Source organism: Medicago sativa, chromosome 5, assembly GCF_051527215.1.
Source record: "Medicago sativa cultivar Bolivia chromosome 5, Bolivia_mono, whole genome shotgun sequence".
In the NCBI taxonomy this organism is placed as follows: Eukaryota; Viridiplantae; Streptophyta; class Magnoliopsida; order Fabales; family Fabaceae; genus Medicago; species Medicago sativa.
In genome coordinates this window covers 6,171,498-6,186,403 of record NC_140753.1, presented here as the reverse complement: position 1 = coordinate 6,186,403, position 14,906 = coordinate 6,171,498, and the positions used below count along the sequence as shown (strand labels likewise).

General features: G+C 37.3%; 1 protein-coding gene and 1 non-coding gene across 2 annotated transcripts; both read right to left on the bottom strand.

The window, feature by feature from the left end:
* Positions 1-1,906: 1,906 nt before the first annotated feature.
* On the bottom strand, positions 1,907-2,512 carry LOC146919522 (uncharacterized). The gene has a single exon (XM_085711044.1). The coding sequence runs from the start codon at positions 2,510-2,512 to the stop codon at positions 1,907-1,909; it is 606 nt and encodes a 201-aa protein (XP_085567170.1).
* Positions 2,513-8,294: 5,782 nt separating this feature from the next.
* On the bottom strand, positions 8,295-8,401 carry LOC146919521 (small nucleolar RNA R71). The gene has a single exon (XR_015012927.1). It is a non-coding gene; the product is annotated as a small nucleolar RNA R71 (small nucleolar RNA).
* Positions 8,402-14,906: the final 6,505 nt, after the last annotated feature.

Below are 14,906 nucleotides of genomic sequence, written 5' to 3'. Positions count from 1 at the left end.
CCTAACATACTCAATATTATCCCCTAACAATATACCTTCTAGATCCTTCTAGACTAAGGTGAGTCATAACAACTTCTAGAACTAGCTGAGTCACCATATTAGTGGCTCCTTATTCTAATATCCTATCAGAAACACAGAAATTCCACCATGGCTTTAAAATGATTCGGATGGGTTGGGTGATAAGGATTTGTTGGATTTGAAACGCAAAAACGCAGAGAAAGGGGAAAATCAAGGGTTTGTTGGATTTTAAATGATTTATGTGGGTTGGGAGATAAGGATTTGATGTTGCTTTTAATTGAATGCTGTTAATTCCATCATGGCAGAAGTAAAAAAGAAACAAGAAGAAGCAAAAATGGGTTTGACAAAAGTAAAAAAGAAATGGGTTTGCAGGTCTGAAGAAGAAGATGAAAGATGGAAGTTCAGTTTTGGATCTGAAGAAGAAAGGGGTAAATCAGTAATTTTTTTTTGAAGAAGCTAAACTATCCCACCTAAATTGGCACTGGAGAGAATCGAACCATGTGTTCAGTCTCATTAAGGGCAAAACGGTTCATTCACATGTGAAAATCTAACGGTTCCTTTTATGATAAATAGATCGAATGGTTAAAATTAACAAAATTAATAAGGTCTACGATGGACCACTTTTAATGTTGTTCCACCATAGATATTTGGAGTTAAAGTTAACAGTCGGGATTTATTTGGCAAACGGAGGAAAAGATGAGGGACCAAAATGTACGTTTTATTAATTGTGGGACCAAAATGAAAACATGAAATTTAGTAAGGGACCAAACGATCTAATAAGCCGACTTTTTTATTTTTTAGAGACTTAGACTTGTTAAAAAGTTTATTAATTAAAAGGTCTAAAACTTATAGAAAAATATGCTAAGTGTATCAAGTCTGTCCGTATATATGTAAAATCATATACTCCATTATATTAATAAACTTCTGGGTCAGCTTTTAATCTCATATGGCTTTCTTTTGTGTGGTTGATTTGGATAGAAAGAAACGCTCGGGTCTTTCATAAAAAAGAGGCCTCGTTCTATCAATTACTAGATAAAATTAAACTTCAATCATAGCGGTGGCTGAAAACGAACCGTCCTAACTTTGTTTTTTCCTACCATTTGTGGTGGTTGAACCCTTTACCTTGTCTGGGTATTTATCTGTGATGGGGTGGTTTTGTCATTTGATCTTTTTATTTTGTTACCCTTTGCTTTGAAATTACATAAACACAAATTAATTAAAATTCAACCCATACGGACACAAATTTAGAAAACATTACACTATTACACTTAAATAAATATTACACTTCAAAAGATCGGACAAAAAGATACAAAGTGTTATCCTCTACCATTAACATAAACATGTAATCAACGTCACTATCATCTTTGAGAAGTTGTGGATAATATATGGTCTTACAGAAGTCTTCTTTCTTATCCTCCCCAAGTCCATGTCTGGCACATTTACTATCACATCACATGTTCTATGACTTAAACCAATATGGATAAAGAAGTCATCAAGTATTGTCTTCAACTCGTCCAACTTGTCGGTGAGGTTCACAAAGAACCTATCCCTCTTTTTCACATCTACAAAATCAAGTTTAACTCGGTCTTATGCATCTTCAGACATGTTTCACTTCACAAAATATGATGAAAAACAAATATGAGAGAAATGACATAAAATAAATAGATGAATAATTAGAGACCAAAAAATGCAAGCAATAATTGACGTGACATAACCGGCCACCAAAAAAAGATTCATTTCATATTCATATAATATATATAATATTAGTTACATATTGGCCATAAATATCCAAATTACACAAACGGCCACAAAAAAATATTTTGGGGTGTAATACCACCAAAAAATAGGACGAACACCGACCGATCAAAAAGTGTCAAAACCTATCTAACTAGACTAGTGATAGTGCATAATCTTCGTCTTCATCCATGACTTCAAAATCTTGCTTTGGTTTTTCCGGAGTTGGAGTGTCACAAGTTATAGGATTGTGGTCATTTGTTGGTTTCTTTGGCGGCTTCGACTCCTTAGACATGAGGTCATTGAAGGCGGCTTGTCTATCCATAAACTCAAAATGCCATTTCTCCGCCTCACCAATCTTGTTGTTCATGCACTCCTTACAAGGAGGTGGTAACAGACAATCTTCTTTCAACAAAACATGAAGAAAGTGGTCAAGAATTAAGCAAAGACACATTATGTTGGAATGTGGCTTAAGTGATGGAGCACGCCAGATTGGGAAATATGTCTCACATACACCACCCATTTCGGGCAAAGTCAATAGAACAACGGCTCTATTGCAGCAAGTAGCAATAATGTGACCCATATCCGGAGTGGTCAACCACTTCTCTACCGGCGCAATACCACTTGGGTGTAAACCATCCAAGATAATTTTATAACGCCTCTCGGTACCATATATCGGCAAGTAGTCACTCTTGTGATTTTTCAAGTCATTAATAAGTGCATGACGAACCAAAACATGATCTTCCTCATTCAATCCCATGTGCTAGCTATGACCCGGAAACCACAATTACCATCCCCTCTAACATTCACAATGTCTTCAATGTAAGGTCTCATGAGATTTGAAATTTGTGAAATGTATGGTATTTGCAAATAAGGTTTTGGTTTTGAAGTAGGAGTCGAAGCTTGTGAGCGGGAGCAAGTGCAAAGACGTGAACCTTTACTCTTTGGAACATTACTCTTTGTTTTATCTTGGTTTTCGGGTGTCAAACATTGATTACGTTTGAACCTTTTAAACCGGTGATATCTCATTTTTTCTTGGGAAGGGAAAAAGTAAGCAAAACCCTTGAGAATCGAGGTCCGGGAGTTGTTTTCGCTACGGGAAGGTGTTAGACACCCATAACGACTATAGTATCCTATAGGAACCGTCTTTACTTTCTACGCGCGCGCTTTATTTTTAAATGCTATTTGAAAATGACATTTACACCTAAGAGTTTACTAAGTGAAGAATTGGAGGGAGAAGAAAGTGTTTGAATTTTTATTTTATTTGAATTGAAGGAATTTTGATTCCTTGCCTACGTACCCGATTAAGGGATCAAATCCACCGTAGTTCTCTTCCAAAAATGTTTTTTGTTTTTGTTGGTTGATTTTAAGGTTGAAAATTGGAATTTTGAAGAATGAGAGAGAGAGGCCTTGAAGGCATGAGATCTTAAGAAAAAGTGAGGTTTGATTAGTTATTTTGAAAAAAAGGTCAAGTATGATTAATTTTCATTGAAATTTGATTAAGAAAATAAAAGGGAAATACAATGGGATTTTGATCCCAAGGTTTATTTAGAAAATGATTTGAGTGATATTGTTCATATTTTTTGGAAAATGATTTTTCTCTAAGTGTAAACCCTATGCATTCATCTAAACATACAATCCTAAGCATACATCTAAAAAATATCTATGTGATGTGTGTGCATGTGTCGGTGCTTGTGTCGGTGTACATCATTAGAGTCCATTGTCCTTTACATCATTGGCCTAGATACATGCTATGGTCTTGCAAGAATTGCATAAAAGTAAAGTACAAGAATTCCTAAGTTTTACATTCTAAGTATTGCATGAATTGTAAAATGCAAGAAATAAAAGGATGAGAATGTGAGATGGAGGATGAAATGCTCATGATGTATGAAACATGAAGTAGAGTGGTTAGTGAAAATAAGGCATAAAATGATAGAAAGATAGGCAAGGAAATATTAAACCAAGAATAGTAAAAATGACAAGAATAAAGTGTCAAAATGTAGTAAAAATTCACCATAACCTCTCAATAAGTACATGACCTATAATTCTCCTATCATAAGCAATTTTCAAAGACTTCATTGTATTATGAGTGTGAGAATTATAGGGCATATTCAAGTCAAGGATCATGACATATTTTTAGGTACACTTAGCACTTTATTTTCACATACACACATTTACATGACTTGTAAAACAAGAAACTAATTACACATATTCACATGCAGCAAGAAACACATACAAACATTAGTTAAAACTTCACAAAATCATATGGTATAGGTCACAAACATTTATCAAGAAATTGGAACTAGAATCAAGCCAATTTTCACAAATTTTTTAATACAAAACATCACAAAATAGCAAGAAAATCATCACATTATTATTTCCAAGTTTTAATATGCAAAAATCATCACAAAAATACCACAAAACTATCAAGAAATGTGTATGAAAACTTTTAGAATTTTTAAAGAATTTTTAGACACAAGAACATATAAAACTTCACAAATTTTAACAAACATAGTAAACAATTAACTAGAAAATACCACATATTTTTTTAATCAAGATTTAACACATAACAACATCACAAAAATGTCAAGAAAATGATCAAGAACACATAGAATTTTTTTTAGGATTTTTATGAAAATTTTTGGACAGACAGGGGTGTATATAGCAGTTTTTAGCAAGAAACGCAGGAAACAGGGGGGTGTGCCTAGCAACAGAGTGTTCAGGCATGCATAATGGGCCTTAGGGGGGACTGGACCGGGTTAGGGTTTGAAAAATGGGTTGAACCGGTTCACAGGCCTATATAAGGCCTTGAACCGGTTTTTTGCTCATTTCCGCACCTTCTTTCTCTCTCTAAGCCTCAAAGCTCTCCCCTCTCTCTATATTCCAGTTGAACGGAGAAGATGACCGGTGGAGTTCCGGCGTGGTGGCCGGCCACCCTAGGGTGGCGGCGCCGCCGCCGGAACTATATTTTTTTTGATTTTTTTCAGATTTCTTTCACCAATCGATTCATCTTCTCCTTCTCATTTCGAATTTCGAATTTGATTTTCAAAAACTATTATGAATAAGCCTAGATCTACAAGAATAGTTTCGGAATTTCTTGAGTAACCAACAGCAAAAACGAACGCAGGAAGGAGGAGAGGTTACCTTTGGTATTGGTTTGGAGCAAGAGAGCAGAGAACACGCGCTGCTGCTCCTATTCCAGATCCTTAGCTCCCTCTTCTTGCGTTCTAGATTCGTTGATCTACGAGCTTGTTATTGAATGAGCCGAATTGATGATGATGCTGAGTTGTTGTTCGTTCGGTTCCAATCAGTCCCTGGATTGGTGAGTTCGATTCGGATTGTGTGAAATTCGAGCCTGAATGCTTGAATTCGATCTTGTTGATGTTGATGATGATGATTCTGGTGTGAGTCTTGAGGGTTTTCGGATTGGTTGGATTCGAATTCTGGAGAATTTGTTATGAACGTTCTTGATGAACATTCATCAAGTTCATCAAGGGTTTTTGGGTTTTGATCTGAAAATTTGGAAGAGAGAAAGTGAAATGTGTTTGTGATGATGTGTAACATAATGAATGGTGGTTCTGACTTTGACTGATGAAGTGGCCTTTTATAGGCTGCCACTTGTGCAATCTGGACCAATAAGACACCGCCACGTGGCATAACTAACTCTTGGACAAAAAATCTGCAAAATGAACAAACAAAAGGACCCAAATGCAAATGACAAGACTAAAAGGACTAAAATGCAATTAGTAACAATTTTTTTGGACTAAAATGAAAATAAAAAATAAAATTGAATTAAAATTGGTAATATGGAAAATAACGTAAAGTGAAACAATTAAAAATGACAAAACGGACTAAAACGAACCAATTACTTAAATGAGGTACTTTAAAGTAACCTCTCTCTGCCAAAATTTCGTGTGAAATGACCAAAATGCCCCTGGGGACCAAAACGACTCAAAACGTCTCAGATGCAATTTTAAAATGGATTTTATCATGAAATTAAGCAAGAGTTCAAACAACCAAATTAAAAAACTCAGAGACAATTTTAAGGATTGAACAGAGTGTTTTACACATGAAAAGACTAAAATGCCCCTAGGGGCTAAACTGACTCAAAATGACTTCAAATGCAATTTTTTGAAATGGATTTTGACATGGAATTGAGATAAGGACTTATTCAAACCAATTGAAAAGACTCAAACAATTTTTCAAAGATTGAAAGAAATTTTAACATAGGAAATGACTAAAATGCCCCTAGGGGCTAAACTGACTCAAAATGACTTCAACTGTGATTTTTGAAATGGGTTTTAACATGAGAGTGAAACAAGGACTTATACAAATCAAATGAAAAGACACAAACAATTTTCAAGGACTAAAATGAATTTGAATGCAGGAAATGACTAAAATACCCTTTTTCATGAATTTTGCAAATATCATTGAAATAAGATGCAGAGGAAGGTGCAATTGATCAAGGACAAATCACATGACTTGAAATGCAAGAAAGATGTTTTTGGATGACTTGGAATGCAAGAAAACATGGACAAATACACAGTTGAAAAGGTTTGTAAAGCTAAGTTGAGAGATAAAGCAGAGTGAAATGTCAGTGTAAACAATAGCAAATTGGCAATTCTTCAAGAGTAATAGACATGTGTCAAAGATGAACGAGAATTTTGAACAAGTATTTTTAGGTCCAAAATTAGGGTATAACACTCTTGACATGTGAGCATTGTGATGAGTCATAGATAGTATTAATTATTGCCTTATTTAGTTTAGTTTTATTTTAGATTTGATTTTATTTTATTGCATTTTATTTTAGTTTAGAATATTTTACTTCAAATTGTGTTTTATTTTATTTTAGGAATAAATATATGGTGGAAGGTGTCTTGGAGCAAAAGAAAGAGGACTGGAGCAAATACAGCGCAAGAATACGAAGATACGGGACAAAAATATGTTCCCACCAAGTCAGAAGCTTGGCACGGCCAGTGCCAACATGTGGCACGGCCGTGCCACCCTCCAGAGCCACTTTTGCTGCTTTTTCTTCAAGGCCAAGTTACCCTGTTGCAGCTTTACTGTTTTACCCTTTTAGTTGCTTAGTTTCTAAGTCGATTGTAAAGCTATAAATAGAGTAGCTCTCCACCATGAACAATCATCCTTTACTTTGTTTATTTCAAGTATTATTTTAATAAAAGTCTTTATTTTCCTTTTACTTTCCTTGCAATTTATTTTACCGTATTTCTCTCTTCTTCCTCCATGTCTACGATGAACATGAGTGAGTAGACTTCTTAGTCTTAGGATTATTGGGGAGTCTAATGACTCAATCCTAAACAAAACATGTCTAAACCCTAATTTTTATGTAACCCTAATTTCTAATCTAGATTCACCGTCTTAACGTGGATTAACAATTATCAAACTGTGGAAGCGAAAGCGGAGGGTTTGATAATCGTTAATCCATCATCCCAAACATCAATTCATAAAGCGAGAGCGGAGTCTTGATGTTGGAACAAGTGAATCTAGACAATAGTTGCAAAACAGTGAAATAGTCTTTGCAACTATTGAGACAAAGAGTAGTTTCAATCCTCTATGCATCTTCTAGTAATCATGTCAGTGAAATAGGCTTGGTTGCTAGAAGTAAACTCTCACCGGACTTTCATCGGAAAGGTGAGGGGCTAAGGGAAACCGGTCTTTAGAAATTAGTGTGTAAACCATGAAATTAGAAGTTTAGGTTTTGTCTAGTGAAGGATTAGTTATTAAGATGAACCAATGATCCTAAGGCCCCATTATTATTATTGTTTTTACCTTCAGCAATCAAACCCTTTCTAATCAACTTTCTCTCCTCTAATCATTCATTAAAAGTTAATTAAATTGACCAACTCCCTAGCGGAACGATACTCTACTTACTACTATTACTTCGATAGGCCGTGCGCTTGCGGTTTGGCTCTATCAAGTTTTTGGCGCCGCTGCCGGGGAGTTAACTAATTTGATTAGCTTTTTCTTAGTGATTAGAATTCTCTCTTCTTCTTTCTCTTTTCTTTTTATTTTTATTTTTACCTTTTTATTTTTCTGTTATCGTTAACTTCTTGGGTTCTCAACCTTGTATGCGAAGAACTAGAAATCAAGCGGTATTCATACCCGAGATCGAAAGGTTCTTACATAGAAGGAGGAGAGCAGCACAAAATAACACCGCCATGGCCAATCGCACTCTCAAAGAGTATGCAACGCCGTCTACGGCTGAGCCACAAGCTGTTATTGTGTACCCAACGGTTGAGGATGACAACTTTGAAATCAAGCCTGCCCTACTTAACTTGGTGCAGCAAAACCAATTCTCGGGATCCCCCACAGAGGATCCCAATCTTCACATCTCTGTTTTCCTACGAATTAGTGGAACCATGAAGGAGAACCAAGAGGCCGTAAGACTTCATCTCTTTCCCTTTTCCTTAAGGGATAGAGCTAGCGCTTGGTTCCATTCCCTCGAAGTCGGTTCCATTACTTCATGGGATCAGATGAGGCAAGCATTCCTTGCCCGTTTCTTTCCACCATCTAAAACCGCTAAACTTAGAGACCAAATCACACGGTTCAATCAAAAAGATGGGGAATCTCTCTATGAGGCGTGGGAGCGTTTCAAAGAAATGCTAAGACTTTGTCCCCACCATGGCCTAGAGAAGTGGCTTATAGTCCACACTTTTTATAATGGCTTGTCTTATACCACTAAGATGTCTGTTGATGCAGCTGCAGGTGGAGCACTTATGAACAAAAACTACACGGAGGCGTATGCCCTAATTGAAGACATGGCTCAAAATCATTACAAATGGACCGACGAGAGAGCCATCTCTAGTTCTTCATCCTCCAAAAAGGAGGCAGGTATACACGAAGTCTCTAACTATGATCACCTTGCTTCTAAAATTGATACACTAACTGAAAAACTTGAAAAATTCAATGTTAGTGCTATCAATTCTGCATCTACTCCTTCTTGTGAAATATGTGGTATAGCTGGTCATGCTGGTGTTGATTGCCAACTAGGTAGTGCTACTAATGGTGTTGAGCAAATGAATTATGCTCAATACAACCAAGGGATGCGACAAAATCAAAATTTTTATAAAAACCAAAATCTCTATGGACAAGTAGCACCACCCGGTTATGCAAACAACCAAAGATTCACTCAAAAATCCAATTTGGAAATTTTGTTGGAAAATTCTATTGCCAACCAAAACAAACAACTTCAAGAACTTAAAAACCAAACTGGATTTCTGAATGATTCTCTTTCCAAGCTCAATACCAAGGTTGATTCTATTGCTACTCACTCTAAAATGCTTGAAACTCAAATCGCTCAAATAGCCCAACAAGTGGCCACATCTTCCCAAACACCGGGAGTCTTTCCTGGTCAAACCGAAGCCAACCCCAAAGCCCAAGTTAATGTCATATCTTTTAGGGGTAGTAAGTTAGGCGAAACTTTTGCTAAGGTTAAAAACATTGGGAAAGAAAATGTCAAGCCCTTAGGTGATAAAGTTGTGATAAGAGAAGCTAAATCACTTGGAGAAAACAAAACTCCATCCCCCTTAAATCCTGATAAGCTTAAACTAGAGGGTAAATTTGAAAAATTTGTTAACATACTTAGGAAGATTTGCGTTAAACTTCCCTTTGCTGAAGCTTTGTCTAGGATGCCTCTATATGCAAAGTTTTTAAAGGAAATCTTTTCAAAGAAAAGGGCTATAGAGCATAATGAGACAATAGCCTTGGCTAAGGAAACTAGTGCAATCATCCAAGAAGCAACCCCTAAGCTTAGAGATCCAGGTAGCTTTGCCATACCATGTGAAATTGGGAATGAATCCATAAACAAAGCCTTATGTGACTTAGGAGCTAGTGTTAGTTTGCTGCCTTTGTCTCTTCTTAAAAGGATAGGGATAGGAGAGTTGAAACCTACCGAGATGGAATTAAAAATAGCTGATCGTTCTACCATGAAACTTGTAGGATTTGTCGAGGACATACCTGTTAAGATAGAGGGGATATACATCCCCACTGATTTTGTAGTCGTTGACATTGAAGAGGACGATGACGTCCCTATAATCCTAGGTAGACCGTTCCTCGCAACTGCAGGAGCCCTCATTGATGTTAAACTTGGTAGGATCGTCTTTCAAGTGAGTGATAAGATGGTAGGATTTGAGTTGGAAAACGTTATGAAAGGTCCCGCTCTTTACTCTTGTTGCATGCTTAACGATCATGTTGTGAAAGAACGTTTTATAGCGCCATCTACACAACATGATATCTTTGATCCATTCTAAGGACTCTTTCTAACCGTCAAGCTAATGACATTAAAAGAGCGCTTCGTGGGAGGCAACCCACGCATTTAATTGCTTTTGTTTTGTTTTTCTTTGTTTTAATTTGTTTTGTAGGTAATTGTCCAAGTATGATTCGAGAAAAATCAAGAAAATGAAAAATTTTGAAGTCCCTCTGACCAGAGTGTTAGCACGGCCCGTGCTGGATCTGGCACGGCCGTGCCAGTGTTTTTGAAGAAAAGAAGGTTGGGAGCCACAGAAAGTTGGCACGGCCCGTGCCAAGGTTGGCACGGCCGTGCCCGTGTTCTAGCCTTTTTAAACCTAATTTTTCTTCTTCTTCTCCATTCATTCTCAAACCACAAACCTCTCTCTACCTTCAAACTTCTCTCTAAACCTCCATAACCTTCAAACCTTCAAACCTCCATATCTCACTCAAATCTTCATCAATCTACTCCATTCTTTCACCAATCAATCACAAACTTCATCCAAAACAAAAATCACCAATCAAAAACAACTTTCATCCACCCAAACCCATAATTCACCAAAACCCTAATCCTTCAAAACCTAACCCAATCACCACAAAACCTCAACCAATCTCCATAACTAAACCCATAAACCTTACTTAAACATCCACCCCAACCCTAAACCAATCCTTTCCACCAAAAATCTTCCCAAACCCCAAACTTTCATACCAACCATAACCAAGGTCAAATGGCTTCAAGAAGAAGAAGTGGAAAGGAACCAGCAAGTTCTTCCGGTCCTCCCCCAAAGAAGCAAACACAAGTCAAGAATCATGGAATTCAGTTCAAAGACAACAAACAAAGGGACAGGTACAAAATTCTTACTTCTAAAACCTTACATCCCTCTAGATATCCTGATTCCTATGATTTGCAAGTGCTAGGGCTTAGAGATGATGTTTTTAGGTTGATAGGTAGGCTAGGTTGGACTGATATGCTAACACCTTTGAGGGGTTATGAGAATTTTACTTATGAATTTTTAAGCTCACTTGTTTTCACTAAAGATAAGTTGAATTTTGATAACCCTAACCATAGAGTTGTTTTCCGGTTAATGAACATTGATTATAATATGTCTCTTCAGCACTTTTGTGAAGCCTTAGGTTTTGTCAATGAGGGGTATATTCATGATCATTGGGATGATAGTCTGAAACCGGATAACTATGACCCAGCTGCCTTTTGGAACCGTATCACCGGCCTTGATAACTATGTCCCTAGAGCCAACAAAGCTAGCAACATTCACAACCCCGTACTTAGGTACCTTCAGAGGGTCATGGCTTGCACTATTTGGGGTAGAACCGAGCTAGGAAACACTAGAACCGATGAGTTGTTCATGTTATGGGCAATGCTCTATAACCACCCCGTCAACACTGGCTTTTATTTGATTGATTACCTAGACTTTGTAGCTACTAGACCAGCCGGTAGGGGAGACATAGTGGTGGGTGGCATCATTACATACATAGCTCGATGTTTTGGTGTGAGTGAGGATGAGGGGATCAAACCAATTGAGGGAAACAATAAGCTTAACCGGGAAACCCTCATTGCTATGAATTTCATTAAACATCGTCCACCACTCCATTACCAACTTAAGCTAAATGTGCCAATCATGTTTTTATTGCCTAACCCACCTCGGACTACTACCGAGGTGGAAGAAAATTGGTTGTATGTTGATGATGTGCAGGTTCTAGAACAACAAGATGATGAAGGAGAGGGTGCTACCTTGCACCATGATGAAGGAGAAGGTGCTAACTTGCACCAAGAGGGGCACCATGGCCATGAAGCCGATGAGCTTAATGAAAATCAAAGATGGACATGGATTCACAATGAAATCGAGAGGATGAGCACCGAGCAACAAAGGCAAGGTGTTGAGATCTCCGGCCTTCGCAATGAAGTTCAAAGGGGCAACCGTGTCAATGATGAAAATAATGAGATGCTCCGTCGGATGATGCAACACCTCCAACTTCAAGGTCCTCCTTACGGACCTCAATAAACAAATGTGAGCTTTCCTCTTCCTCTCTTCCCTTCTTCTTCTCCCTATCTCTCTCATTCTTCTACTCATCTCCTTCTTTCATCTTCTTCTACTCCTCCTTCTTCTTCTTATTTTAATTTCTTTTTCTTTTGAATCATTGAGGACAATGCTTCCCCTAAGTGTGGGGGGGGGGCCTAATAAAGTGTCTAGAGTCGTAGTGTTCCCAAACTCCCTTGAACTTTATTCTTTTGTTTTGTTTTTATAGCAAGAGGCATGACTAAGTAGCTTGTTTTTAATGTAAATATGGCATAAAATTTTTGTTTTGTCTCTTCTCTAAAGGTTGTCTCTGGTACATGAAAATAGTTTCTTGTGTTTCTTATGTTCTTGCTATACCCATATCATGTTTTATTGTGAAAATCTCCAATGAGAAAAGCACCCGGTTGCAATCCTTGAGTAAATGTATGAATAGGTATTTTAAGGAACACGTTCTATCTTTAGTGTTAACTTAGACCCTTTAAAGTCTTAAGAGTAAAAGTAGTATAAGTTTGTGTGGGAAAATTAATCAAATTGTTCTTAATTGTTATATTCTTATTAATTTGTTAATGTTAAATGGGGCGGGAGAATGGCACCAACATATGGGGGAAAGGACAATTACATCCTAACTTCCTAATTGTGGTGGTGACTCCTTAATTTGAACTTAAAGTGAAACAAATTCATCAATGCTAGGGGGAAAGGACAATTACATCCAAAAAGACTTCCTACGCGGAGATGAAACAAATAAATAATTTTGCAGCACTGCTTAGGGTGATTTTGAATCTAGGGGGAAAGGACAATTACATCCGAGAAGACTTCCTACGAGGATAGATAGCCCCTAAGCATCTGCAGCCCCTTTGTGCTTAATTGTTATATCTAATTTAATTTTAACTCAAATTCCCATCACTCTTATATGAAATGAAGAAAGGACTTTTCTCGGTTACTTTAGCACTAAGGATAGAACCTATTCCTCATAATATCTGTCTTATACAGGAGCAAGAAAAGGGTTGGACTGCACACACACACTCACTTGAGACTTGATGTTGGGTAGAATAGGTTCATGAGAAGTGTTTGAAATTGAAATTAGTGTACTTGAGGCAAAACCTTTCTTTGAGACTTATGTTCTTAATATTGCCATAAATCAATCTTCGTTGCTGCTATGTTTGCTGCCTTTTGCTTGAGGACAAGCAAAGATTCAAGTGTGGGGGAGTTTGATGAGTCATAGATAGTATTAATTATTGCCTTATTTAGTTTAGTTTTATTTTAGATTTGATTTTATTTTATTGCATTTTATTTTAGTTTAGAATATTTTACTTCAAATTGTGTTTTATTTTATTTTAGGAATAAATATATGGTGGAAGGTGTCTTGGAGCAAAAGAAAGAGGACTGGAGCAAATACAGCGCAAGAATACGAAGATACGGGACAAAAATATGTTCCCACCAAGTCAGAAGCTTGGCACGGCCAGTGCCAACATGTGGCACGGCCGTGCCACCCTCCAGAGCCACTTTTGCTGCTTTTTCTTCAAGGCCAAGTTACCCTGTTGCAGCTTTACTGTTTTACCCTTTTAGTTGCTTAGTTTCTAAGTCGATTGTAAAGCTATAAATAGAGTAGCTCTCCACCATGAACAATCATCCTTTACTTTGTTTATTTCAAGTATTATTTTAATAAAAGTCTTTATTTTCCTTTTACTTTCCTTGCAATTTATTTTACCGTATTTCTCTCTTCTTCCTCCATGTCTACGATGAACATGAGTGAGTAGACTTCTTAGTCTTAGGATTATTGGGGAGTCTAATGACTCAATCCTAAACAAAACATGTCTAAACCCTAATTTCTATGTAACCCTAATTTCTAATCTAGATTCACCGTCTTAACGTGGATTAACAATTATCAAACTGTGGAAGCGAAAGCGGAGGGTTTGATAATCGTTAATCCATCATCCCAAACATCAATTCATAAAGCGAGAGCGGAGTCTTGATGTTGGAACAAGTGAATCTAGACAATAGTTGCAAAACAGTGAAATAGTCTTTGCAACTATTGAGACAAAGAGTAGTTTCAATCCTCTATGCATCTTCTAGTAATCATGTCAGTGAAATAGGCTTGGTTGCTAGAAGTAAACTCTCACCGGACTTTCATCGGAAAGGTGAGGGGCTAAGGGAAACCGGTCTTTAGAAATTAGTGTGTAAACCATGAAATTAGAAGTTTAGGTTTTGTCTAGTGAAGGATTAGTTATTAAGATGAACCAATGATCCTAAGGCCCCATTATTATTATTGTTTTTACCTTCAGCAATCAAACCCTTTCTAATCAACTTTCTCTCCTCTAATCATTCATTAAAAGTTAATTAAATTGACCAACTCCCTAGCGGAACGATACTCTACTTACTACTATTACTTCGATAGGCCGTGCGCTTGCGGTTTGGCTCTATCACATTGACTATTGGGATTTTGAGAATCAATAGTCTCCCACCTAGAGGGGATTCGACCCGTGGACCTGATTTTCGGTGTAGACTTCACCCTTTTAGGTGCTCCCTTGGTGGCCACTTTTCTCGGAGGTGGCTTCAACATTGTGTCCTCCGAAAATCCTAGTTCACACAACTTTTCTTTGATGTGGAGTTTCATCTTGTATGGGGCCCTCTTGAGACATTCTTGAATGGCAATCCATTCTTCCGTTACGGAAAAATTTGCATCAACCTTTTATCCAATTACACTTAACCTTTGCAAATGAGGGTGTATTTTATCCAAAAGAAACATCTTAGAAAGCTCAGATTGGTCCCCAAGTGCCCGAAACAAAAGTCAAAGGTTGCTGAAACTGGGCAGGTTCGCTTAAACGAAGGCCTGGTTTGCTTAAGCGAACAAGTTAGAGAACTTGTTATGTT

Bases quoted from the DNA above. Each gene is read 5' to 3' on its own strand.
- LOC146919522 (XM_085711044.1), bottom strand. From the start codon at position 2,512: ATGGGATTGAATGAGGAAGATCATGTTTTGGTTCGTCATGCACTTATT.